Source organism: Mchenga conophoros, linkage group LG14 (assembly GCF_057382185.1).
Source record: "Mchenga conophoros isolate Kocher_MC1m ecotype Shallow Benthic linkage group LG14, M_conophoros_male_GT1.1, whole genome shotgun sequence".
NCBI classification, from domain to species: Eukaryota; Metazoa; Chordata; class Actinopteri; order Cichliformes; family Cichlidae; genus Mchenga; species Mchenga conophoros.
The window spans coordinates 30,668,948-30,682,982 of record NC_140539.1 but is presented as its reverse complement, the minus strand read 5'-3'; the positions used below and the strand labels follow the sequence as shown (position 1 = coordinate 30,682,982).

General features: G+C 42.8%; 1 protein-coding gene across 11 annotated transcripts in view; it reads left to right on the top strand.

Moving 5' to 3' along the window:
* Positions 1 to 14,035, top strand: part of robo2 (roundabout, axon guidance receptor, homolog 2 (Drosophila)) — a 258,201-nt gene that overhangs the window by 116,108 nt on the left and 128,058 nt on the right. For all 11 annotated transcript variants that reach the window (XR_014888201.1, XM_085243897.1, XM_085243892.1 and 8 more), the window contains one exon: positions 2,772 to 3,098. Coding sequence is in view for 10 of the 11 variants with exons in the window: in XM_085243897.1 (XP_085100023.1) it covers positions 2,772 to 3,098 (327 nt within the window). In the remaining variant the exon portion in view is untranslated. The remainder of the gene's footprint in view (positions 1 to 2,771; positions 3,099 to 14,035) is intronic.

Genomic DNA, 14,035 nt, shown 5'->3' with positions numbered 1-14,035 from the left:
CACGATTTGTGGATTATTGGGGAAGCAGATGCTCCAATGAGATAAGAATAAATGTGCGTTTGACACTGGATCTGAGGGAGAAGGGGGCCTACATGACTGTCCTTTATCTTGCCCTCCATTTATCAATGTCACAGTGTTAATTACTGCTTAATCTATTAAGTCACTTATTGCCAGAATACAAACTTGCTCTTTGCCCTCTCTGTGACAGGAAAATTGGCTGCTGGCTAGGTTATTGTTCCCTACTTTTGGTGAAAAAGATAGCAAGAAAAATACCTTAGATTTTTGTTCCAAACACCAGCTATACTTCTTCAGTTTTCCACATAATACCAATGAGATTAGATCATGGACTCTGGGGACAGAATATTACCTACCCCTCTACTACAGATCGCTGTCTGTGGCACCAGTTAGTGCAAGACACCAGGCCTGATCACTAATCAATGACAGGGAAATGGAGGGAATTAGCCCAAATTAGGAAGAAGAGAGAACAGACTGCCTCCTGTTCAGGGGTCAATATGTCCCTATCTGATCCCTGATTCCTGACATTTTGTGGACTAGTGCACATTTCCAGACTAAATCTGTGTGTTTTGTGTGTGTTTGTGTGTACATATGCACACACATCCACCACACTTGGTCTTTGAAGTGGATTTTATGCTGACCAGCAGGTTTCTGCTGGCTCGTGTCCCTTTGCCTGTAGACTCATGAGGAGAAAAGACCTCGGTACAGCTTGTCCTGGTTTCCCCTGGGAGGTTGAAGTGTAACGGGTGGTGGGATGTGCAAAACCCAGCCAAACAAAGAGCTGAAACCACCGCTGTTATGCTTGCATCCTGTGTTCAAATTACCCCTTACATAAGCACAAAGGCCTATGTGGTATACTGCACTTCTGTGCAGCAGGCATCATTCTATTACCCCACTGTACTGCCCCCAGGGAAGGGCACAATCATCAACTCTGCTCAATCACATGCACACCTGCAACAGCTCATTTTAAGACAAAGAGCTGAGCTCTTAACTTAAGGCAACACTGAGTGGTTAACATTTAGCTGTCAACTGAAGCAGAGTTATTGATGAGGTATTGAATGGTTCAAAAAAAAAAAGGGTTGTTGGAAAACTGTGCCTCATTCCCCATTCCCTTTGCTGTGTCTTTGATTGCTGGATCAGACTGTTTGATTGTTGCATGGTTCCCATGGCTTCCTTGATATAAGAGTGTGTGCGTGCGTTTGTGTGGCCTACAACCTCTTATCACCATGGGTAAGACCTGGTCACAGACACACTGCGCACTCTGACTCGGGGAGCATTATCTTAACTGCCAGGCTCCAAAAGCTTACCCACTGTAAGCTCTAATGAAAAGGAGTGGGCCAAGGTTTTCAACCACAGGGGATTAGCATTTGACATTAGTCTGGACCCCAACATTCATATTCACATCACATGCCTGCTTTTTGCATAGTGAACTCCCACTTTTCCTGACTTTTTCTGAAAACCAAATATAGAGGGCAGATAAACAGCATAATGTGGGTCTATGTGTGTAATTCTAATGTAAGCTAACTGTATGCCTTCATTCACTGTTTGCCTGTAAGTTCCATTACTCTCAAGCTCTTGCATGGGCTGAGAAGAGCAGATAGAATTTTTTTTTTGACTAACCTGTTATGGTTATTAAAAGCTTTAATAGGCTTTTATTACAAGCCTCCATCCCAAGTCAGATATATAAAGGCACTTACCTCTGCTATTTGGGTCCAGGCAGCAAGAAAAATAGCAAAAACAACTGCTTTTGTCACCTGGTTTTTGAACAATGTGAATCAAAATTGGGGGGGTTTAAATGTGGATACATGTAGCCAGATTAGCTGTTTTGGGTGGGTTTTTTGTATATACCTATTGCTGTTGAGTTGAATTGTAGCTTGATGGTTTTAGATGTCGCTTAGTGAGTAGTAACTGCATTTGTAAATTATGTATAGGCTGCCAAATCAACTCAGCAGAACACAGTGGATCGCAGTGGATATTGGATCATTACACAGAAAGTAGAAGTTCTGTTGTCCTTCTTTTCCAGTATATATTAACTTGAGTTTACTTTTTATTTGAAAAAGTGGATTACCAGAGTTTCTTTTCCTAGTTGTTACTATTTGTTTGTTTTTTATGGGATACTTAACATTGAATTATATATGTCCATCAATTTTCTTAATCGCTTTTCCAATCCAAGGTCACATGGGCACTGGAGCTTATCCCAGCTGTCAGGAGCAAGAGGCAGAATGCATTCTTGACTGGTCGCCAGTCAATATAAATGGCCAGAGCATGGAAGCAGACAATCATTCACGAGACATTCACACTTACAGACAAAATCCCCAGTTAACCTATTATGCATTTCTTTTGACTGTGGGAGGTAAAAGGCAGTAGGTACCCAGTGGGCACTGGGTAAAAACCCCACACATAAAGGCCACAGCTGACCAGTGGGTTCACCCTGGACCCCTTTGCTGAGAAACAACACTGTTTATATGTGCTTTCACTGTGCCACCTGTTTATATGTTTTTCTTCTTTAAGAGTAAAAGTTGTCAATTGATACCTTGGAGACCGCTTCAGAGCCACACCTCATAGCTTTTGCTCTGGGCAGAGGTCGGTCTTCCCGACCCAGACAACTTATTTATTTTGTTGCTATGAGTTGTGTTTATTAATTAAAACCCCATATTCCCACTATTTTTCTATTGTTTGTTATGAAAGAGGTTCTTAACTTTATAAAGCTTATATAATAACATCACTGAACATAAAACATCCTTTTTTTTCCTCAGGATCCCGTCTGCGCCAGGAGGACTCCCCACCCCGGATTGTGGAGCATCCCTCTGACCTGATCGTATCCAAAGGGGAGCCCGCCACTCTCAACTGTAAAGCAGAGGGGCGGCCAACCCCGACAGTGGAGTGGTACAAGGATGGAGAGCGGGTGGAAACAGACAAAGATGACCCACGTTCCCACCGTATGCTGCTGCCCACCGGCTCGCTTTTCTTCCTGCGCATCGTTCATGGACGGCGGAGCAAACCAGATGAGGGAGCCTATGTCTGCGTGGCCCGGAACTACCTGGGAGAAGCTGTGAGCCGCAATGCATCTTTGGAAGTAGCATGTAAGTCAAGAGTCTCTTCTCCTCTTTGCTGGAGTTCAAAATGATTCTGCTCACATTATGTAATTTATAAGGACAGATAAAGAGAAATCCTGATCTCACTGCTTACTGATGGAAAGACTGGATTTGCATTCAGCACATTCAGAATACATTTTTGATCTAATCAAGCGTTGAAACATCGTCTCTACTGTAGGTACTTAAAGTAAACAAGTCAACAATTTCTGGCACTATTTTTAGTTAATTTCATTTTTCTTCTCCATTTACAAACAATACTAATTTCCTGCTGGTCTAAAAGAGCCACTTAAACCCTATTACGACCTCACATTGTGGAATATTGGTCGGAGTTTTGGATAATGAGTTTTTTCTTCCATGCACTTGATAAATGTGATCCAAGCCCAAGGGATATATATTGATGTTGTGTGTATGGGTTGGAGTATGTACGTAAAGCTGCTGGGAGGCTTTATGATGGGAACATGATGGCATGGCTGACATGGCTCTCTCGCAGGTGAGTGGGGGTCGAATGACAAGCACAGTTTGTGATGGACATTTAGCACAGGCCTTCTGAAGTCTGTTGGTGAATGGTGACAGGCATAACCTGAGCTGTGTATCGAATTACCTTTGAAGATGAGCCTACCCCCCAGCAGTCTCAGGATGGGCTTCCTATACAGCCACTCCCAGGCACCTCAAAATGCCCATAAGGTGGAGGGGAAAGTCCCTATGTCCTTATGTTGTGGAAGAGGAGAATTCTTATCATGAAAGTGACAAACTTTAGACAGTCTCTCAAAATGTTGAGCTGGACTCCTTAGACAACATAAAACAAGCAAAAATTGGAAATCAAATGTTTTAGATTTATAGACAAAAGAGAGCAGGAACAACATCCTCTGCCTGTAATTGTATTTCTGAGGTGATGACAGTAAAATTCATAGTTAGTTTTTGATCCTTAGGAAATGGGTTGGAGGGGGTTGGTCTCTGCTTCTGATCCACTGCCCTGCCTTCCCGAGGGCCTTCCAGTGGCCCCCAGGTGCTAACTGTGTGACAGCAGCTTGATCTATCGATTGCTGTAAGAGGCCTCTCCCACTCTAAATGAAAATTCATGAAAAATTGATGAACCCTCTCGATTATTTTATTTTTTTCCTTCTAACACGGTTTCTTAGCCTTTCTTCTTCAGTATTCTCTCTCTCTCTCTCTTTCTCATGGTCTCGCTCTCCCTCTTTCTCATGTAATATGGACTGAGGAGCAGAGGGGGTTGAATAGAGGCATTGACTACTTGAATGGCTTAAAGGTGAAGGGTGAGGGGTCACTAGGGCAGGAGGGAAGAGCAGAGCTAGGTGAAGAAATATGTATAGCGCACATCTGATGGGTATTAACAGTGATGCCAGGTTTGAGAGTAGGGTTCAGCATACAGGCAACAAACAAGTGTACAGAACTGGACATGTTTGTGTAGCTCCATACACTATACAAGGTATAACAAAAGAATGGTGTAAAAGTAATCTATACAATACACCATCATAAGACAACACTGCTGGCTAAAAAAACAAATACACTGAATTTTTCACTCAGTACTTTGAGGTCTTTACTTTTTAAATTACAGTGAAGACTTCTAATTGGAGTTTGGTTTATTTTAGCTCTGCTGTAAAACACTTAACAAGGACCAATTATGAAAACGTGAAATAAGCTGAACACTTCAGTATTCATTATAGTGACAGCATACTGGCCGGAGCCTGTATGAGGCATAGCAGTTTGAGAATGACGGCAATGGTGGCCTGACAAAGATGGAGTGTGGGTGCAGGAAAAGGCTCTGTTTGACAGTCATTCACTGTGCTACTTGATTACAGTGTGATGGTGCACAAATGTGACTTTTTGTTAAAGTAGGGTAATTTTGATTTAAATTATTTTAATAGTAGGAGATCAAAGCCCTCAGAGGCATGTTGAAGAAAATGGAAAAGGTGAGGAGAAGGAAAAAGATGTTTAAATATTCAGGTAATGTGTTATATGGAGACATTAATTATTTGTTTCAATTTTAATAATACTGTAGGTATTCCTGAGCATCTTGAGGAAGAATTTCCTGAAGCTGATTGGCAGCATTTCTTTCTGAGCTAATCAAGTATCTGGCTTAAGGTACCAAAATGGTCCGAAACAGTGCAGAGCTCCAGAGTCTTTTGCTATTGTACTTTTGTCATGGTTAGAGCGCACTATCTTTTTCCATCTTTTAAATATAGACTATTTTTGGTCTTTTAAATGGGATTAGATGACCAAATAATTATGTTCCTTTCCAGTAAACTTTAGGTATTTGTTGACATCTACAAAGTGATGATTAGAAATTTAACCTCCGTGATAAAAAAAAAAAGTGCCCATTTTGCAGCGTATTTCCTCTGTGTGTTTCATTTTTACTGAGATAAGGGTATCATAGAGCCTGAAGAAGAGGGAGGGGCACTTTGCGGCACGCTCCATGCCTGGTCTGTTTTGGGCCCTGGGCTTTCTCAGTTTTCTTTCACAGCCAGGTCTTCAGGGGACTGCGGGGGCAGAAGGGGGGGCGATGTGCTAAATCCCTCTGCATTCGCTTTACAGCAGTGATTAGCTTTATCAGGTCCTGACATCCGTCCAGTGATTGTAAAGCCAAAGCTAATCTCACAAGAAAAAGTCTTAAATCTATATCCATGTTGAACTGGATTTGTGTTTATGATATGTCTTGTAACCCCCCCAATCCTCCCCCATCCCCTGCCTCGATCTCCCCCTCCATTGTATTGAACGCACCTTTGCCCCCCTTCCATTCACGAGTGGTTGAACAGGACCCTGGTGAGATAATTGAATTGCAGTTCTGAAACAGATTGAACTCTGTGTCCACTGAACAGAGTGGCGCTGCTGCATGCCAGGCATCAAGCTGGGCCGGACTCACCACTCTCTCTTTTAGAGGAGGAAATGTGGAGTGAAGAGGCAAAGGGGGAAGAGCCCTCCAAGAGGTGCCAATGCATTATTAATGTGGGCCCGAGTGGGCAGGGGCACTTGTGCCTTTACTGGGCTTAGGTCTGCAACCTTGTCTCCTTTAAGTGTTGGATGTTGAGCACAAATAGATGGACAAGAACATGGACTGCTTTGTGTTATCTAGCTCCATGGTGCATGTGCAGAGTGTGGGGATAATGCCCAGACATCACTCTGCTGCATTTGGGAGAGATTTCATTATAGCTGTTGTTCACTGTCCTGTACTTCAGAAGATAAGAGAACTTGTAAATGTGTTGCCTAGAGGGTATCGGAGCAGCCTGCCTTGTAATCTTACTCCTCTTCAAAACTGACTCCAGGCCAGCAATATGGGATATACTGCATATAAGAGAATGTGCCCCTTTTCTCTTTTCAGGATAAACTAGGTCAATGAGCAGGTTCATAAATCATTGTGAAGCCTGTGTCAGAAATGCAAGCTGCAGCCATCGCTGCTGCATAAATTGCTAGCACTGCGAGTATCTGTGTATATGTAAGTGTGACAAGGCACACCTGGGGCAATAGGATCCCAAGGAAAACGTTAACTAGCCCAATCTTTTCAGGTGCTTGACGCAAACTACATCCACCTGAAACTAGCACATATCACTTTTAATTGAGTGCCAACTGTGATATAGGCCCTCTGACATGTCTACTTGTGTATTAACTGTATGTAATCATCAGGGGAAAGGCACCACATATAAATGAAGACAAAAAAAATGAGTTTTAGATGTATACCTTTGCAGCTTTGTTCGGTTTTAACCTTTAAAAATGCAAATGACACTGAAATGAAACAGATGTCTTGGGTTGGTTCTAAATGCCGCTTGGAATGGGATTGGATGACTTTTAAAAAGGTCCTTTGATATCATCTAATGTACCACTTCTGCAATTAAGTGAATCGTTAGGTAGCAGTTGGTACTCGTACAACAAGGTAATTAGCAGGAAAATTGAGTTGGGAAAGGTGCGAGTGTTGAAGAGAGGAGGAGGGTTACCAAGCTGTTGCTGTTGTGTCCAGCATGAGGGGGGGAGCTAATAAAGGGATGGGCCAAAAGGAGCAAGCCAGGTGGGGAGTCAGGATGAGCTGCACTGCTGAGCTCATCTGGACTCATTATTCCAGTTCAGAAATGAGAAAACGGGGTGACAAGTGCACACAAACAACAGACACTCACGCACTTACACACGCGTGTTCACAAACACCTGCCCTCGTGCTTGTATAAACCCCGGTAGACTGAGGTTTAATCTGTGCGGGAGTCCTTGAGAAATAATGAAGGGTAATGAAGAAAACAGCAACAGCGCAACCATTACAGCGCATTAATGATGCATGCTATAGTTAGGAAATACAACACAGTCTCAGAAACTCTCATTTGTAAGTGTAATATCTAAGTGTTTTATTCATACCACACATCTTGACGTGTCTGTTTCTTTATGTTCTTAGATGTGTAAAACACAAATTTCCGGGTCCATCTAAAACAGTTTGTCTGGTTTTTCAATAACTTGCTCAATAAATAAAAGATCAGTTGCTCACACAGATAAAATAAACATAAATCTGCTGCTCACACCACACCAAAGTATTTTCTAGTTTATTACATTTTCATATAAAAAAAGTAAAAAATAATTTAAAAAACCTTCCTGCTGGAGCTCACTGTTGTCTGAGCTGAAACAAGCACGGAGGAAAAGCAAAAAGCATACATGCAGAAAAAGTGGGAATGTTGTCCTGTGATAAGAGGGATGGGGAGAGAGGGCAAGCATGTGAAACATATCTTCTCCTGATAGTGTTAGAGAGGAAAAAATCCCTGATTAAATGTGTCAGCTGGAGTTTGCTGACCTCTGTAGAGATCTTCCTGTCTATTCATATGCACACACACATACACACACACATATTCAGATGCACGGCTATAGTGTTTTCCAGCCATATACAGCGTCACGCAGCTTGATCGTATCACCTTTATCAGTCACAGATGGTCACAGTAAATGAGGAGCTCCTACAGATGCCTAACTCCTGTGCCATGCTTGGAAAGAGGCCGGGCTGCAGAAATGGAACAGAAATTTGGAAAGTCTCACAGGAAGATAAATCATAGGGATACACTACGGTCACTAACATCCTCACTGTCTCTCTCTCATACACGCACACGTACACATCCTGAGACTGCACTTTTACTTTCCTCAGCGGGCTTTGTGTCCCAGCTCTGACCTCGCCAGCTCCACCTAGGGAAATAGATTACCTTTAGATGAAGCGACAGCAGTACTCTAGAAGGGAAATACGGTGCACATACATTGTGGCTGAATCACGACAACAGTAATGTAGAGGTGTGACAAAAGCTGCAGACAAAGATGGAAAATGTGGTGAGTAGGTGGCAAAGAGATCGAGCACTTAGATCCAAGTTTGGGATGACCTTTGACCATCTTTCTCAGCCTATTATCAGTCTTTTTGTCTCCTTTTCTTTCAAACTTCACCTCTCTACTTATACCATTATGTCACCTTTGAGTGTACAAACTGGATTAAGTAAGTGCGTGGCGCTCGGTCAAGGATGCCATGGCCCGTCACAGGAGGAGTGAGCCATCAAGCAAAGAGTGCTGAACCAGCCGCTTCTCACGCCCATTAGTGGCCAGCAAGATGAAGCACCAGTCGCACCAGGTTTTGTTGTGTTTCTTTTATATACCCCGCTCTCGCTTCTTCACACTCTCCCTCTTTCTCCCTTCATAGTGACACTTTTATTGATGGCCTCTCCGCTCTGACAATGCAGGTCTATTGCTTTGTCTCTTCTCCCTGCCTGCCTGTGTTTTGCCTCGTCCTCTTTGCTCCACAATGTCTCTCATCACCCATGCTACATACCCCGGATGCTCACTCACCAGAAAAAAAAAGTTAAAAAAGAACCTTTGCATTAACATAGAGTGTATAAATTTTACAAATCGGACAGCACTGTAGAAAGAGAGCCCTTTTAGACAGGTATCAGACAGTTTCACATGTAGACTGAGCTCTAAATTATTGAAACATGTCTGCAGGCTGATTATTGATTAACTTTAAAACACAGACTGGGTGACAAGATCTTGCTTTCTTCACTGTATTGGTCTTTGATTTCTGTTGTCATTTTTTAAGTGATGGTTCAGGTTTATTTGAATTGTGTACATTTTGCAAATTGTTATGTTTAGCATTAAAACAATAAACCCTTATCACCGTATTAATCTAGTCTTCAGTGTCTATCTGTTAATAACACATGAAGTTTCCAATTTTAAGTCTATTTTAATTTGTTGCACAGGTGTGCCATTTACCAGATTTGGATTAATATGTGTGACACCACTCTATTTTCTGGCAAGTGGGCGAAAGGACAAGTGAGTGATAATAATATTAATCAAAAATGTGACCCTGAGTTAAATCCCTGTAGACCACTGCATTTTGAGGGTGGCTTGCCATTGCGTCCAGCCGGGATTGGATCCTCTGACCCCTGAAAACCCCTTTGCCCTCTCCTATCCACCCCAGATCTCTGTCATACCATAATTCCTTAACCTAGCGCTCCCTTCCGATGAATATGTCCCTGTCGTAACTGACCTCCCCCACCCACCTTCCCTTCTCTCTAAGACCCTCTGAGGCTGCCAGAGATGGTAATCCATCATGCGGAGCCAGGGAGGAGGTGACAGGATGAAGGGCTGAAGTTCAGTCACTAGCTGTTGTGGGTTTGAATCAAATGTTACCGAAATTGATTCAGGCTCTGGTGTGTGAAGTGCCGTGTTTGTTCTGTGTTCAAGTTCCTGGTTCAAATGTCCATTATTCCTTATACTTTCCTACACACCCTTAAAAAACACATTTATTCACATGCATGCATGCCATCACCATACGCTGCAGGGTGCACAATGCTCTTGTGAAAGGGTCAGGACTCAGCCAGGTCCATATTTCAGTGTGTGTATTTTGGGCTGCATATGTCACACTGCACACTGGTGTTCTGATGGATATGTCCTGTTAAATACTGTTGTGCACACAAAAGTACACAGGTACATTTACACAAGTACATAAGCAAACTTAAAAATGCTTAAGGTAAATGGCTTTTGTGGCTGTTTTTCTTGTTGTTCAAACATTAAGGACATTCCCTCCTTAAAGTAGCCCTTGGGGAATGTAGGAGATGCAGCAGTTCAGCTTCATTACATTCTTAACTGAACTGTGGGAGAAAGAAGCGAACCGGGGAAGGGAGGAGGAGAAAACACATACTGCAAACTGACCATAAGAAGCACAGTATTCATAGTATATTGCTTTTCTAGCCTTGTGGTTTTTAGGGGGAAAAACAATCACCAGTGGAATATTCTTCATTATTAATTCATATGTTTATGCAGTTATTTGTTCTCTTTTTTGCACTGAGCTTTGTTTGCCCCTGCATCACGCTCGTTATTGAGGATCCGGATGTGTTATGACTGTGATTTTTTTTCCATGGCGTAGACAGATAATGTGTTTCACTTGGATTACGTTTGCTGTAAGGGACACCTAGAGCCCTCAACAGCTGCAGACCAGCGTTGAAACCTAATCATCCAGTCTCTGCTGTCTCCATCTCTTTCCTTCTCTTTCCCTCTCTCTGTGCTATCTTTCCCTTTTTCCACTCCCCCCCTCGCTCACTTCCTTTCCTGCTGTTTGAAACTGATACTATAAGTATTTTAGTCACTTTCAAAAGTGAGGGGAGACAAGATCAAATGTTTGAGAGGACTTTCTAAAACAGCTGTGGTTCCTTTCCACTTTGCAGCTTGGCCCCTACATGATTGTGCTGCTCCGTCCATTGCACGCCAGCAAAGGAAGTTACATAGATGCTGTGTGTGTTTTGAAGGTGACCTTGTGTGTTCCAGAGCTAATAGCTTCCCATTTTGATGTGGATTGGGTGCTAACTGCTGCCTGTGCCTGTTAGACTGCTGTGGGATCCGTCCCAGACTTGGCCAAGGTGTGGATGAGTCACAAAAATGTGATCCGTTCACTCAGCCACCAATGCACCACAGTAAGCTGCCCATCTACTCCAGTGAGAAATAAATGTCAAAGGTTTTGCGCTTCAGGGACAGACACTTCGTTTAACAGGGGAAAACTATCTTGCTCATTTATATGTAACGCAGTATGACCAGGTGCAGTGAAATGACATCACATGGTGAATGAGACTGGGAGCTGTGGTATGTGTGGCCACCTGCTTCTGCAGCTGCGAGGATGATTAGCAGCTAGCCAGGCTGATTATTAACCGGCCAGACACTGATCCAGCCAAACGGACAGACAGACAGACAGACCGGGACACTGACAGACGTTGCACATTGCCAGATATGAGCCTGCATATTTGCTGGCACGGTGGAGACCAGTCACCAGACAGACTTGCCCAGACCACTTCAGTACTAGCATGGCCAAAGGCCAGCTGAATAGAAATCAGAACTCTCTATTCAAATGCTAAGCAGAATCTTATCTCAGTGCCTCTTGCTGCTGGCCCCTGTGCACTACACTGTACAGGGCAAAGTTATTAGCGAACATGCAGGTGCCGAATGTGTTTGTCTCTGTTTCACTGCGTCTGTGTGTGTGTGTGTGTTCAAATGGTTGGACGGTTAGTTGTCTTTTCTTTTTGCTTCCTGATTTAGTAAAAAATGTGGAAAATAAATCATGTCATGTCATACTGGTGGTGTGTTTCGAATGAATCTTGTTAGTGTAACAGTCTAAATTTAATAATACCACACACAACAGCACCCGCCACCCAGTAAGGATGAAATGAAGGCAGTGAATCATCTGAAGTGTTGCTATGATTGCAGGGATTTGTCTGGGATCTACCAAGATCCTCTTATTCCACAGGAAATGAAATCTAATGACACTAAGTGATCACCAAAGGGTGTGTGTCTAACTGATGAGCACGCTCATTTGACTCCACCGATCTTTAGAAGCCATTAGTGTTCTCCTGTTTCACGCACAAATTAGACCTCCACACACAAAGGCACACAGGAACAACGGTACATAGCTGTTTCTCATACACAAGGCAAGGTTTGTAAAGGCACATATGCACTAGCACACACATGCCTGTGCCCACACACTGTAACAGACTCCAAATTCCCCCTTTGTTGTCCAACTGGCACAGTCAACATTTGCCCATTTGAGCCCTAAATTGCACAGTAAGGGAAAAATGAACCCCAAGACACAGCGTTGTAATGGAGCTGAAAAGAACAGCTTAATTGGCCAACATAAGCCATGCCCAGGCATTAACTGTGAAATTTACATGTTAGCTGTGCTGCCATCTTTCTTTTAAAGGTCCCTGTGGTGTTTGTGCGCAACAGACACATGAATTGCAACTCTGACACTTCATGAATATCGATCTAGGCTTCTGTTGCTGTAGGGGCAGGCTATGGAAAACAATATTATTCAAAACATGCTGAGTGGGATACATCTGCAATTAGTCGGTTGATAATTTATGCAGCTAATGTGTTATTAGTTTAATTGCCTGTTTTTGGCAATTTACTTATCCCCCCCTTACACAAAACTGCACAAAAAAAAAGTCCTAAATGGCAAAAATTAGCTCTGATTTAAAAATATCGTTCGCTTGTTGTTCTCATTTTTTAATTATAAAACATTAGTTTAAAAATGGGGCAAACTGCTCTTCTTATCAGGTTCTCTGACTCGAAGCAGAAGGGAGCTGTCCACATAATTTAGTTCCATTCATAGCAGTTAAGGGGTTGATAGGCCCGTTGTACCTTTGGGTCCAGATAGGCTGACCTTTGGCCAGGTCTGGATGTGACCTCCCATTGATTGACCATCATCTGACCTCATGGCTTGAAAACAGAGCTGCATTCAGGTCCATTTGGCAGTCTGGAGAGCATCTCTAGCATACACTGCTAATACAGTTATGCTAGTGTTATTGGGAGATGTATGAAAGGAGAAATAGCTCAAGAAGGCAGGGTTATTCCTGTGTCAGAGGAGGAAGAGCTCAGATAATTTAATTATAGATTAAGGGATATGAGGATCTGTCAGCTTTTTCATTCTTATAGTACGCCCTACTCAAGTTCTGTTATTAGTGGTATAATCTCGAAAGTAGAATTGTTATTACCAGCTCTATGGCTGACTGGGCTCATGTAGGTATTATGATGTTCTTTAGTAAGTTTTATTTACCCCACAAAGACATTTTGTGAAACTAAACCTAAACAAGTGATTGTTTTTTTTATTTATTTTTTTTGCATTTGCTACGGGCTATACTGGATTTTGTTATCTTTCCCTCAGTATCTTGCAGCTCTTCAACCCACACCCCTCCTCCGGTTCTCCCTTATCCCTTAAATTGATGCTCACTCTGCTCTGAAACCAAAATGCTGATCGCGTTCCCCTTCTTGCTATCACAAACCAAATAGCGACCTTGTGATTGACTGCTAACAAAATTAGCAGAACTTCTCATAAACCTTAATTAGTAATTTGACTCGATAAAGCATGCTGATGAAGGCAGGAGACAGCCATGTAATTGAGAAGAGAAAAAAAGAGGAGGGGTATACTGTATCATTCATGTATCACTCAATAGTGCCAAATGGGGTGTTGACTGTCATAAATGTTCTCAGACCCTAAATTTTCACCAATGTGCCACACCCCCCCACCTTACAAGAGCATCTCACCTCTTCTCACTGTTTCCATGTGCCAAGACACGACACCCTCAGTCGCCTATCTCTGTCTCTCTTTTCTCGCACGCAGCAGGGGGATGGTTGGCCCAAGAATGTGGCATCATTAACTTACTTGAGTGGCAGACGTTAGACGTGCAGAGGGCTGTCCTGTCCCACCCCCCTGCTGGGTGTCCCTCAACCCCCATCACTCCTTCCTGTCATCCTTCATTTCTGCATTTCTTGATTCCTCACCCCCTGAAAAAAAGCCATCCACAGATTTCGTAAACTTGGTGCTCCATCAACCGTAGATGAGTGGACGCATTAAGCCATGGATTTATAATTTCAGCATGATGGGCGTGCCACATGATTATTTATGGGGTTTTTTTAAAATACAATTT